Below are 13,485 nucleotides of genomic sequence, written 5' to 3' on the forward strand. Positions count from 1 at the left end.
GACAACAGTGGGTGCATCATGAAACAGTTGTAGGAGAGAAGGAAGAGGATCAAGACAATAGAAGGTTGTACACATCTTAAAATCATCCTATTTAGTAAATAACTAAGAGCAGGCTGATTAATCCAACTGACCGCCACACTCTTTTATAGATAAGCATGGTTTAAAATAAAAATACAGGTAGTCCTTGACTTATGACCACAACGGAGCCCAAAACGTCTGTTGCTAACCGAGACAGTTTTTCAGTGAGTTCTATTCCACTTTACAACCATTCTTGCCACTGCGGTTGTTAAGTTAGTGACATGGTTGTTAAGTCAATCTGGCTCCCTCATTGACGTTGCTCGTCAGATGGTCGCAAAAGAGGATCCCACGACCCGGGGAAACCGCAACCGTCATAAATACGAGTCATTCATTGGCCCAGCACCTGATTTGCGATCCCGTCAATGGTCGTTAAGTGTGAAAAAGGCTCATAAGTCACTTTTTTTCAGGGCTGCTGTAACGTCAGTCACTAAACAAACTGTTGTAAGTCAAGGACTAACTGTACCGCTCAGAATTTAGGCCTTAGCGGCCAATTACCCAGTGTTTTGACATGGTCGACATGGCATGTATCTCCGTAAAACCAGGAATCATCATTGTTTTACTTGGTATTTCAGCAATTTCTACGGTATGAATCCCAGCCCACTTATGTTAGCTGGATCAGTCTGCAGAGAATTCTGCTTAGATAAACTTTCTCCCAAAGTGACGATGCTTCCTTGGAGTGACACAAAAATAACGCCACAGTGAAAACACAGGACAACATAAGCAGGTAATGGTTTCCCAACATCCTTTTTTTTTTTGAGATCCCAGCAAGCATTAAAAATAGCCTAGCTACTCATGGTTGACTCAAGCAAGGAGGAGGAAGAGCGGGACGGATGGAAATCTTACTCCTTCTGACGTGCCACACACACAATACACATAACACATCGGTCATTTCTGCAAGAAGACAAACAAAATCGTTCCCTCTAAAAAAACCCGAAATGGGTGCTTCCTTATCAGCTAGCCTACACCAAGGTTGGTCAAGGCAAGCAGAGAGTTGGGGAAGGTGCTACTGAGCTGGCCTCTTCAACAAGAGAGCCTCCGGTTGGACTCTGGGTAGCAGAGTGGGGAAGGGAAAGAAATACAGCATGAGACCAAGCCAAGGAGAGGAGGAGGCAGGGCAACGAGGACCATAACAGAAGCAGGAGCCAGCAGTCCATCCATGGAGTTTAAAGCCTTGGTAAGTGAGCTAGCCAGACTTAAATGACATGGAGCCAGAGGATGCAGTGCCTTAAGAAGAGAGGTTAGGTGGTTTGGAACGGAGAGTGTTGGGGGCTTTCAATGGTTAAAATGGGCTTTTCTGGTTTTGAACTTGCACTGGCACCAACTGTAGCTCTGAGCTCCAGATTTTCCAAACTGGGGCTTATAATGGAAGGGAAGGGAAGGCAGAAGAGGAGAGGAGAGGAGGGGAGGGGAGGAGAGGGGAGGGGAGGGAAGGGAAGGGAAGAGGAGGGGAGGGGAGGGGGGGAGGGGAGAGGAGAGGAGAGGAGAGGAGAGGAGAGGAGAGGAGAGAAGAGAAGAGAAGAGAAGAGAAGAGAAGAGAAGAGAAGAGAAGAGAAGAGAAGAGAAGAGAAGAGAAGAGAAGAGAAGAGAAGATTGATTTTGGTCATAGACCAAAAAAGTCCTTTTACACAATACAGAATAACAGAGTTGGATGGGACTTTGGAGGTCTTCTAGTCCAACCTAAGCAGCAATCCCTAGGCCATTTTGGACAAATGACTGTCCAATCTCTTCTTAAACGCTTCCAATGATGGAGGAGGAGGAGGAGGAGAAAAGAAGAAGAAGAAGAAGAAGAAGAAGGAGAAGGAGAAGGAGAAGGAGAAGGAGAAGGAGAAGGAGAAGGAGAAGAAACACAAGGAGGAGGAGGAGGAGGAGGAGGAGGAGGAGGAGGAGGAGGAGAAGAAGAAGAAGAAGAAGAAGAAGAAGAAGAAGAAGAAGAAGAAGAAGAAGAAGAAGAAGAAGAAGAAGAAGAAAGACGAGGAGGAGGAGAAGAAGAAGAAGGAGAAGGAAAAGGAGAAGAAACATGAGGAGGAGGAGGAGGAGGAGGAGGAGGAGGAGGAGAAGAAGAAGAAGAAGAAGAAGAAGAAGAAGAAGAAGAAGAAGAAGAAGAAGAAGAAGAAAGACGAGGAGGAGGAGAAGAAGAAGAAGGAGAAGGAAAAGGAGAAGAAACATGAGGAGGAGGAGGAGGAGGAGGAGGAGGAGGAGGAGGAGGAGGAGAAGAAGAAGAAGAAGAAGAAGAAGAAGAAGAAGAAGAAGAAGAAGAAGAAGAAGAAGAAGAAGAAGAAGAAAGACGAGGAGGAGGAGGAGAAGGAGAAGGAGAAGGAGAAGGAGAAGGAGAAGGAGAAGGAGCTTTTGAGTTGGATGCTATGGCGCAAACCTGCTAGGACAAGGAACTTTGGAACATGATGGAGTAGCCTTACTTTGCCCAGGGATGTGTTTCCCAATGTGCAATCACAACTGTTTCCTTCTGGGGTTATGGCAAGAAAACGAAGGCCAGAATTCCTTGTCAAAGAATGTGACATCTTCCATTTGGAGGAATCAGGCATTGCATCCTCTACGTTTAATCCATCATTTAAAAAGGGGAACGTTAGTGGCTGGAGTGGGAAGAAGCGGGAGACAGACAGGCATGCTTTCAAGAGACCAGGTGCCTCTACCTGAGAAGAAGTGAGCTCGGAAGCCTTTCTTGGAAACGGTGTTGTCAGACTTGAATTCAATGCGCATGTTGTTGTACTGGGAGGTGATTACCTCGGGTTTCTCTGCTCCACAAAACTTCCCATGGAGCTTGGCTTCAGAAGTGAGGCCGCTGCGCACTTCCACAAAATCATACTTGCACACCTAAAGGGAAAGGCAAGAGGAAATCATCCCCAGGTTTGGGAGAAGGAGAAGAAGGTGGGAAGAAGCGGCCACAGCAGGGGTGAAATCCAGCAGGTTCTAACCGGTTCGGGAGTACCGGTAGCGGAAATTTTGAGTAGTTCAGAGAACCGGCAAACACCACCACTGGCTGGCCCAAGAGCGGGATGGGGATTTTGCAGTATCCTTCCCCCAGGAGGGGAGGGAATGGAGATTTTGCAGTATCCTTCCCCCAGGAGGGGAGGGAATGGAGATTTTGCAATATCCTTCCCCTGCCACACCCAGCAAACCACACCCACAGAAGCGGTAGGGAAAAAAAATTTGGATTTCACCCCTGGGCCACAGCCAAGAGTTTGTTCTGCGTTCCGCGTGGGAACATATCTTCCTTCTTGATACCTAAGACCACCCTCCCACAAAGCTTTGAGAGTCTTTAACAGCACTGCTATTGGTTTAATTCCTTCAGGAAAAGTTTCTTTATTAGATCAGCAGTGGCCCAGGGGTGGGATTCGGCCGGGTCTGATCGGGTTGAGTGTACCGGTAGCTCCGACAATCAGCTGAGAGGAAACTGGTTCGCTCCGACGATCAGATGGGCCTGCTCACCCACTCCTGCGCTATAACCTACCTATATTTCTTTTGTATTAAGCCCAGCTGATAGGCGCGGGAGAGCGGATTGCTGGGTCTCAGCTGTTTTACTCACTCTGGATTCAGTAGAAGGTTACTTTTGATCGTATTGAGCATGCATGGAAGAACGAGTTTGGCGTGTGTGTGCAGCGAACTAGTTGTTACAACCGGTGAATTCTACCACTGCTGTGGCCCTTTTACGACCTGTGGACTTCAACTCCCAGAATTCCTGAGCCAGCCATTTAAATCCACAGGTCTTAAAGGGGCTGTAGTTGCCCTCCACTGTGGATCATGGAGAATGATTTTCTTTTTTTAAAAATAATACTACCTTTTTAGGCCAACATGATAGCTAACAGCCCCAATGTCAACCCACTTCATTCATTCTTCTAAATTTTCTTCCAAACCCATTATTCCAACAGCTATTGGAATAATCAATCATCTTTCCAGAACTAACAATCCATAATACAGAAATATAATCTAGGGCAGGGGTCTGCAACCTTAAACACTCAAAGAGCCATTTGGACCCATCTCTACAGAAAAGAAAACACTGGGAGCCACAAAACCCTTCCCGTGCCTGACTATTTCTTGAGCGGCCACAAAACTAGCATATGTAGTTGAATTAAACGTTCTGTTTTCTTCTGAAACTTTTTTCTTTTCTTGGATTTATCCATAGTTGGCCTACCGGGGGTTGAAAAGTTCGATAAATTGCTTGCCGGCGGGTGTCGTACATTGGCGGTTGTGACACATATTTTGAGTGACAGGAGCCGCAGCAGAGGGTGAAAGAGCCACATGCGACTCCAGAGCCACAGGTTGCTGACCCCGATCTAGGGCATATGGAAGTAAAGCTGTTTTGGTGACTATCCTGCTATTGCAGAATAATATTGTTCATAAATCTTCCTGCTGCCAGAGGAGCTTCAGACTCGGAGGACGAGGAGGTTGGGGAGGAACTTGGGCCAGTCCTGGAGTCTGGGGAAAGCTCTGATGGATGCTCTGCGTCAGAAGCAGAGCCAGAGCCAGGGCCATCCGACATTTCCCAGCTGCCTTCGGAGTCAAGAGATAAGTGGGGAAGAAGAACAGCTGGGGCCTGTTCCAGATGGGCGTATGCGCAGAGCTGTCAGGAGAGGAGAACAACTGAGGAGCAGGGGGCCGACTCGGGAAGAAAGCACATCTGGACACTGAATGGCCCCTCCTTGGTTGGGGAATAAATAGACACAAAAGGGGAGTGGTGGTTGCAGGAGACAACCGTTCGTATTTCTTTCGGAAGATTTGCTTATCGTGGTTTGTGCCTCAGAGACTTCTTGCCAGGAATTACCGTAATTTCCAGCTTTGCGACTGGAAACTCTCGGCCTGGCAATTATCCAAGGACTGATGAGGTCTGTTATTACAATTAACCCTTGGAAGGATTATCGCCTGGACTTTTCTGTGTGTGAATGACATGAATTCTCAGTAGCTAAATAAAGGGGTTTTTCAGGACAAGGAGTCTATTTCTTGATTCTGGCAAGGTTGGGTCAGAACACTATCTATCTGTGCTAACATATATATTTTATATATATATATATATATATATATATATATATATATATATATGTTTTTCTTCTAGCCAGGTATATATATGTGTGTGTGTGTGTGTGTGTGTGTGTGTGTGTATATATGTGTGTGTGTGTGTGTGTATATAAATATATATAAATATATATAAATATAAATATAAATATAAATATAAATATATAAATATAAATATATATATATATATATATATATATATATATATATATATATATATATATATATATACACACATATATATATATATATAGGTCTTTGGTTATTCGGGTCTTCTCCCACGTAAAATTGGAAGTGTCTTGGCGACGTTTCGACGAAGTCTCATTCGTCATCTTCAGGCTGGTGTTCTCGGCTTCGTGCTTCCAGGAGCAATGTGAGATCGCAGCTGTCTCTTCCTTTTAACTGCTAGTGGGGGTGTGAGCTGATTGGGTGGAAACTTGGCTGTGTTCTGATTGGGTGGAGGTGTGTTCTGATTGGTTAGGGGCTTGGCTGTGCTCTGATTGGCTGGGGGTGTGTTCTGTTTGGGTGGGGGCTTGGTTGTGCTCAGCTTAGTCTGAGTTGCAGGGGGATTTGAGCTGGTGAGCTGCGTTGTTGTTGTTTGGCTTCGTGTTTGTGGCTGTGCGAGCTCTTCATGGTGGGTGTCAGTCTGCTTCATGTATGGATTGGAGGGGTTTAAAGTGGCTAATGATGCAGCTGCGGTCTGGCTTCTGGTCCTTGGTCGTGGCTCATTATCAGTGTGGGTTTGAGTCTGCTTTCTGCGTGGATGTGTGATGGTGACATCAGGTGTGGCACTCGTGAGTGTGGGTCTGGTGTCATTCGTCGTGTTAGGGACTCGTTTGTCAATAAGGGCGGGTTTCCAAATGGCTGGTAGGCGGGAGGTATCGTCTCGTTTGTTCATGCTGTGTGGGTGTTTTTCTATCTCGATGGCTTCTCTGATTATTCTGTTGTTAAAGTGTTCAGTTTTGGCGATAGTTCTGGTCTTTTTAAAGTCAATATCATGTCCTGTGGCTTTAAGGTGTTGGACCAGGGAAGAAGTTGGTTCCTCTTTTCTGACTGAGTTCTTGTGTTCTTCTATGCGTGCGCTTATTCGTCTGTTGGTTTGTCCGATGTATGTCGTGGGGCAGGCGGTGCATGGGATTTCATATACTCCTTGATTTTCTAACTCAATTTTCTAACTCAATTTTTCTAACTCAATTTTGTCTTTGGGGTAAGCTTCTGGGCTTTTTTTCTGTTGACAAACTGCAACTCTGTGTTGCTCTCTGGGAGACTCAGATAGCTATTTCTGCCTTTTAATAGCTATCTGAGTCTCCCAGAGAGCAACACAGAGTTGCAGTTTGTCAACAGAAAAAAAGCCCAGAAGCTTGTGAATGAGATTTCACAGAACCAGGGCTGCAGAACAACCTAGTTTACGTAGGTAAAACCTGGCTAGAAAGAATATGCACATAAAAGCCTACGAAAAAGAAAAAGACATATATATATATATATATAAAAAATTTCTATACCGCCCTTCTCCTGAAGGACTCAGGGCGGTGAACAGCCAGAAAATAAAACACAGAAATACAAAAATTTGAAATAGATTAAAAACGAATTAAATAATTTGGGCCTTCTTTCCAAAGGACAACACTCACGTCATTGCCTTCTGTCTCAAAGAAGTCAAATAGCAGGGATATGCGATACTGAGTGGGTGCCACCAGCTGCCAGATACAGTTCTTGTTGGGCGGATATTCCTTTGGCCATCCAGGGCTTGTGATGGAGCCATTGAGTTTGGTGAGGAACCCACCACAGGCAGCTGCAAAATACAAAACCGAACATGAAGGCTGAATCAATCTCATGCCTGGAAGGTTGTCCATAGTTGTGGATTTCTAATTTTAGGAGAAAATGAAGGCAATCAGATTTCTTCACTAAGCATCACCAAACTGCCTTCTTTTAGAGCAGGGTGTCCAACCTTGGTGACTTTAAGTTTTGTGGGCTTCAACTCCCAGAATTCCCCAATCTTAAAGTGGCCAAGTTTGGAGACTCCCATTCTAGAGGAGGGGTCTCTAACCTTGGCAACTTTGAGACTTGTGGACTTCAACTCCCAGAATTCCCCAGCCAGGACTTCAACTCCCAGAATTCCCCAGTTTTAAAGTTGCCAAGTTTGGAGACTCCCATTCTAGAGGAGGGGTCTCTAACCTTGGCAACTTTGAGACTTGTGGACTTCAACTCCCAGAATTCTCTAGCCAGGACTTCAACTCCCAGAACTCCCCAGTCTTAAAGTGGCCAAGGTTGGAGACTCTCATTCTAGAACAGGAGTCTTTGAGACTTGTGGACTTCAACTCCCAGAATTCCTGGGAGTTGACGTCCACAAGTCTCAAAGTTGCCAAGGTTGGAGACTCCTGTTCTAGAGGTTTCTTTTCATATTCAGTGAGGTTTGGTGAGCTTTTTCAGGAGGCTAAGCTTTGAAACCAGGCTATGCAGGTTTTCAGATTTTACTCTAAAAAAGGTTCTTCATTAGAAGGTCAATGTAAACATCTTTCTAGGTCAGGGGTCGGCAACCTTAAACACTCAAAAAGCCACAAAGGAGTCCTTCGGGAGTAGGGCGGTATATAAATCCAAAATAAAGTAAAGTAAAGTAAAAGGTATAAAACATCCTAGGTCTTATTTTCGGGATAGGTCTTATTTTGGGGGGCTTATATTAGGTGCACAGGTTTAAAGCATGCTAGGTCTTATTTTCGGGATAGGTCTTATTTTCAGGGAAACAGGGCATCTACATTCTTGGAACCTGAACAGATGCTTTCTAAACTGCTTACCTTCACACTTGCGTTTGTCGGGAGCCAACTCATAGCCAGGTTCACAGGCACACTTGTAGCTACCCAGAGTATTCACACAACGCTGCTCGCATCCGCCGTTGTTTGGTCGTGAGCACTCATCCACTTCTGGAATGACAAAAGCAGTGAAGTTTCAATCTATTTCTTTTTTTTTTTTTTGTGGCTTCTGCCGTAGGCTAAGACTTGGTGGCCTCACTTTAATTCTGTTTCCAGCCTCAGCAGGAATAATCTACTTTCCTTGCGTTCCATCACGGTGAGCTCAAGAGGGGGCTATTTTGATGGAGAGAGAAAGAGAAAAAGGAGTGGAAGGGAAGGAGGATCAAATCCCCGTGGTCTAGGAAGAAAGATGGATTGTGATTATATGGCCAGCTGTGCAAAACAAGAATCAGTTCTGGAAACAGAAAAAAAAGCTGCTTCTAGGAAATGCAGTAAAAGGGTGGTATACCTCGCAGAGTCGGAAAAAAATGACATTTTTCCCGTGTTAAGTCTGCCCCCCAGTGGCCCAATACAAGCAGTCCTGCAAATAGAAATATTTGCCCGTTTGTCTACTCCTGCATTTGACAGAATAACAGAGGTGGAAGGGACCTTGGAGGTCTTCTAGTCCAACCCCCTGCTTAGGCAGGAAATCCTACACCACTTCAGACAAATGTTTATCCAACATCTTCTTAAAAACTTCCAGTGTTGGAGCATTCACAACTTCTGGAGGCAAGTTGTTCCACTGATTAATTGTTCTAACTATCAGGAAATTTCTCCTTAGTTCTAAGTTGCTTCTCTCCTTGATTAGTTTCCACCCATTGCTTCTTGTCCTGCCTTCAGGTGCTTTGGAGAATAACTCGACTCCCTCTTTTTTATACCCTGAGATATTGGAAGACTGCTATCATGTCTCCCCTAGTCCTTCTTTTCATCAGACTAGACATACCCAGTACCTCCAACCGTTCTTCATATGTTTTAGCCTCCAGTCCCCTAATCGTCTTTGTTGCTCTTCTCTGCACTCTTTCTAGAGTCTCCACATCTTTTTTACATCGTGGGGATTTATGTCACCTGAAGTCTTAGACTTCCCTAGCCAATCATGAGAGTTGAAGTCCACAAGTGGCCAAGCTTGGATATCCTTGCCTTAGTGTCTTCCTCATCTGGCATCTTTCAGTTGTGTTGGGATCAGAAGTCTCAAACCAGATGACTATTCTGGAAATTTGGGAATTTGCATACCAGGGGTCGGCAACCTTAAACACTCAAAGAGCCACAAAGGTCCTAAGCGGAAGCCCACCATTCAATTCTGGAGCTGACTGGAAGTCCGGTTCCCGCACCATAGAGTCTCCTCCTAGGCGGCGTCCTTTTTCCTCTACCAGTCCCAACCGAAAGCCCTATCAATTGTGGAGCCGACCGGCAACAGGGAGCCGCAGCAGAGGGATGAAAGAGCCACATGCGGCTCCAGAGCCACAGGTTGCTGATCCCTGCCCTATACTATTTCAGATAAATGGCTGTCCAATCTCTTCTTAAAAATCTCCAGTGCTGGAGCATTCACAACTTCTACAGACAAGTTGTTCCACTGATCAATTGTTCTTATTGTCAGGAAATTTCTCCTTAGTTCGAAGTTGCTTCTCTCCTTGATCAGTTTCCATTCACTGCTTCTTGTCCTGCCCTCAGGTGCTTTGGAGAATAGGTTGGTCCCCATCTTCTTTGTGGCAGCCCCTTAGATATTGGAACACGGCTGTCGTGTCATGCCTAGTAATTCTTTTCATTAAACTGTACCTATTAACAGATTAACAGAGTTGGAAGGGACCTTATAGGTCATCTAGTCCAACCCCCCACTCAAGCAGGAGACCCTACACCATTTCTGACAAATGGCAGTCCAATCTTTTCTTGAAAGTCTCAAGTGATGAAGCTCCCACAACTTCCGAAGGCAACTTCTATTCCACTGGTTGATTGTTCTCACTGTCAGAAAGTTCTTCCTTATTTCCAGGTTGAATCTCTCCTTGGTCAGTTTCCATCCATTATTCCTTGTCTGGCCTTCAGGTGCCTTGGGAAACAGCTTGACCCCCTCCTCTCTGTGGCAGCCCCTCAAATACTGGAAGACTGCCATCATGTCTCCCCTGGTCCTTCTCTTCACTTGACTAGCCATGCCCAGTTCCTGCAAACGTTCATTGTATCTTTTAGCCTCCAGTCCCCTCATCATCCTGGTTGCTCTTCTCTGCACTCTTTCTAGAGTCTCCACATCTTTTTTATAGTGTGGTGACCAAAACTGGATGCAGTACTCTAGGTGTGGTCTTACTAAGGCTTTATAGAGTGGTATTAGTACCTCACGTGATCTTGATTGTATCCCTCTGTTAATGCAATTTAGAATTGCATTGACTTTTTTGGCTGCCACTGCACACTGCTAGCTCATATTTAGCTGGTTGTCCACTAAGACTCCAAGATCCCTCTCGCAGTCACTGCTATTAAGCCATACCTAATTTCTGCAACTGCTCTTTGTATGTTTGAGCTTCCAGTACTCTTAATTATCTTTGTTGCTCTTCTCTGCATTCTTTCTAGAGTCTCTACATCTTTTTTACATCGTGGGGACCAAAACTGGATGCCATATTCCAAGGGCGGCCATACCAAGGTCTTATGAAGTGGTACTAATACTTTATAATGTTACATTATAAACATTGCTCAGGATTGCCTTGCTTTAAAACCAAGGTCAGACACAACCCACGAATTGGCCTCAAGGGCTCTCTCTGACTGCAATGTTGATTTGTGGTTCCCTAGCATTTTTCTACCGGATGTATGTGAAAACTGTTTCATAAGGCTAAAATAGAATGAATACAGCTTTTTTTTTTTTAAAAAAAGGAAAGAAACCTCTTCCAAAAAAAAGGGGGGGGGCATGTATGGAAATTCTTAATCATCCACATCGTGGTTGTTCCAAAAGGCAGTTGGATTTTTTGGTTTTTGTTTTCCTTTGAAAACATTTCACTTCTCATCCAAGAAGCTTCTTTAGTTCTGACTGAGAAGCTTGAATCCTTCCATTCCCCACCATTCAGCCAGAACTGAAGAAGCTTCTTAGATGAGAAGCGAAATGTTTTCAAAGGAAGAAAACAAAACAAAACAAGGAACTCCGGTTCCCTTTTGGAAAAAGGAGCCTGAGTGGTGTAGGAAGGTAATGCCTCCTACTAAGGCAGCATTTAACATCCAGCTGCCTGCAATTACTGCAAGTTCAATTCTCACCAGGCTCAAGGTCGACTCAGCCTTCCATCCTTTCTAAGGTAGGTAAATTGAGGACCCAGTTTGTGGGGGGCAATAAGCTGACTTTGTATAAAATATACAAAAGGATGAGGGCTATTGCTTAACGCATTGTAAGCCGCCCTGAATCTCCGGAGAAGGGCGGCATATAAAAAATCAATCAATAAAAATAATATAAATATAAATATAATATAATAATAATAATAATAATAATAATAATAATAATAATAATAATAATAATAATAAAAAAGCACATTTGGGACAAAAATAGGGGGAAAAATAGCCAGCCTAGCTCAGGTTTAGATCTCCCACACCGTGGTATCACCCTATCTGCTATGGTCCTCAGGCCCTCCACGGCCGTTGGCCATCAAAGCATTGCCCATCCTTACTTTAAAATTCAAATATTTTCTTTTGGTTCACCGGGATGATCAACCTGAGCTTCTGAACCCCATTCAGAAACAACCCTCATGAGGACTGCCATTTCTCATTGCTCTGTTTGGCTTCCAGCGAGGTACGGGACCTTATCCTTCTAATTAGGCTTTAGAACAGGGGTCTCAAACTCAAGGCCTGCGGGCCTGCGGGGTGCTTAGATGTGGCCCATAGGGACACTCTGGAAACAGCAAAGGACTCTCCCAGCGGAAACAGGCTCCCGATCTCCGTTTTTGGCGGGGATGTCCTCCTGCAACCCTCTGCCAGCGAAAACAGAACTCGCCGAGCTCTGTTTTCGCTGGCAGAGGGTTGCAGTAGGACATCCCCGCCAAAAACGGAGATCAGGAGTCTGTTTCCACTGGCAGAGTGCTCAGGCCACCACAGGCGCCCCCAACATGAGTGATGTCAGGCTGGCCACGCGCAGCCCAGCCCCCCGAGGTCAAACACGACCCCGATGCGGCCCTCAATGAAATCGAGTTTGACACCCCTGCTTTAGAACAAAAAAATATAATGTTACACCTTCTCCTCTTATCACCCAAGGGTGTGTAAATCAGAAGATCTGTGTCAGCATTCTGATGCTGCCATAAAAAGACGAGGCTTGACTTTTCACCTACTTATTTCTCTGTAGATAATATCCCCTAGGAGATGGGATGGTGGGGGGAACATTCCTGTGGGGTGAGATCAGAAGCTGGGGAGACTGACTTAGAAGATGGCCAATGAGAAGATGAGAATTGGGGAACGGAAAGGGAAAGGTTTGGGGGTCGGAGGGTTAGTATCGGCTACGACGAAGTCAGGGTTAGATCTGTCGTACTCAATAAATGGAATATTTCAGCAAAGATTAATTGTTTGGGAGTGCAATTTATTTGAGATGACATCGAAACCTGACAATCTGGACACTACTTCCACATCCTGGAATACGATTGATCCCGGACCTCCGGACCTTCCGTAAAGCCCTGAAGACGTTTTTATTTCATCAAGCCGGCCTAGCCTAAATGGTTTTTAATTGGGATTTTAAATTTTATGGATTTGGGGTTTTAAATTTGGGTAGCCAATGATTTAATTCTTTTAATTATCTTAACTTTTGCATTTGTATGTTTTTTAATTTTGGCTGTTCACCGCCCTGAGTCCCTTCTGGGAGAAGGGCGGTATACAAATTAAATAAATAAATAAATAAATAAATACTTCTCTATGACACAATCCTCTCTACTTTGCATCAATCCTTTGTCAGATAGCGTTGCCCTCTCCGCAATTCAAGGTTGACTCAACCTTCCATCCTTTCGAAGTAGGTAAAATGAGGACCCGGTTTGTGGGGGCAATAAGCTGTCTTTGTATAAAAAAGAACACCGCTTGGGGGGGGGGCGAAAGCCCTACTAAGCAGGTATATACAAAAGTATGAAGGCTATTGCTTAATGCACTGTAAGCCACCCTGAGTCTCCGGAGAAGGGCGGCATATAAATCAAAATAATAATAATAATAATAATAATTGTAAAGCTATAAAGTGCAGGTGCTGCTCATCCAAAGATTATCCAACCCAAGAGAGGGGAAAGAGGAGTAGGAGAGAGGGTCAGAAACGGTGGAAGAAGAGAGGAGTGGGGCAGGGGTGAAATCCAGCAGGTTCTAACAGGTTCTGGAGAACCTATAGCGGAAATTTTGAGTAGTTCAGAGAACCGGCAAATACCACCTCTGGCTGGCCCCAGAGTGGGGTGGGAATGGAGATTTTGCAATATCCTTCTCCCAGGAGGGAAGGGAATGGAGATTCTGCAGTATCCTTCCCCTGGAGTGGGGTGGAAATGGGGATTTTGCAATATCCTTCCCCTGCCACGCCCACCAAGCCACACCCACAGAACCGGTAGGGAAAGATTTTGGATTTCACCCCTGGAGTGGGGGAAGGAAAGGGGAAGTAGGAAAGAGAAGGAGAGGAAAAATGAAA

General features: G+C 44.9%; 1 protein-coding gene across 1 annotated transcript in view; it reads right to left on the reverse strand.

Annotated features, from left to right (window-relative positions):
- The window catches only part of BMP1 (bone morphogenetic protein 1), a 180,146-nt gene that overhangs the window by 25,145 nt on the left and 141,516 nt on the right, over window positions 1–13,485 (reverse strand). The window contains exons 13-15 of the mRNA XM_087875891.1: window positions 7,893–8,018; window positions 6,732–6,892; window positions 2,727–2,907 (exon numbers count right to left, since the gene is read on the reverse strand). Of these exons, the coding sequence (XP_087732017.1) occupies window positions 2,727–2,907; window positions 6,732–6,892; window positions 7,893–8,018 (468 nt within the window). The remainder of the gene's footprint in view (window positions 1–2,726; window positions 2,908–6,731; window positions 6,893–7,892; window positions 8,019–13,485) is intronic.

The sequence above is a fragment of the Pantherophis guttatus genome, chromosome 9 (genome assembly GCF_059756535.1).
Source record: "Pantherophis guttatus breed Tessera chromosome 9, ASM5975653v1, whole genome shotgun sequence".
NCBI lineage: Eukaryota > Metazoa > Chordata > Lepidosauria > Squamata > Colubridae > Pantherophis > Pantherophis guttatus.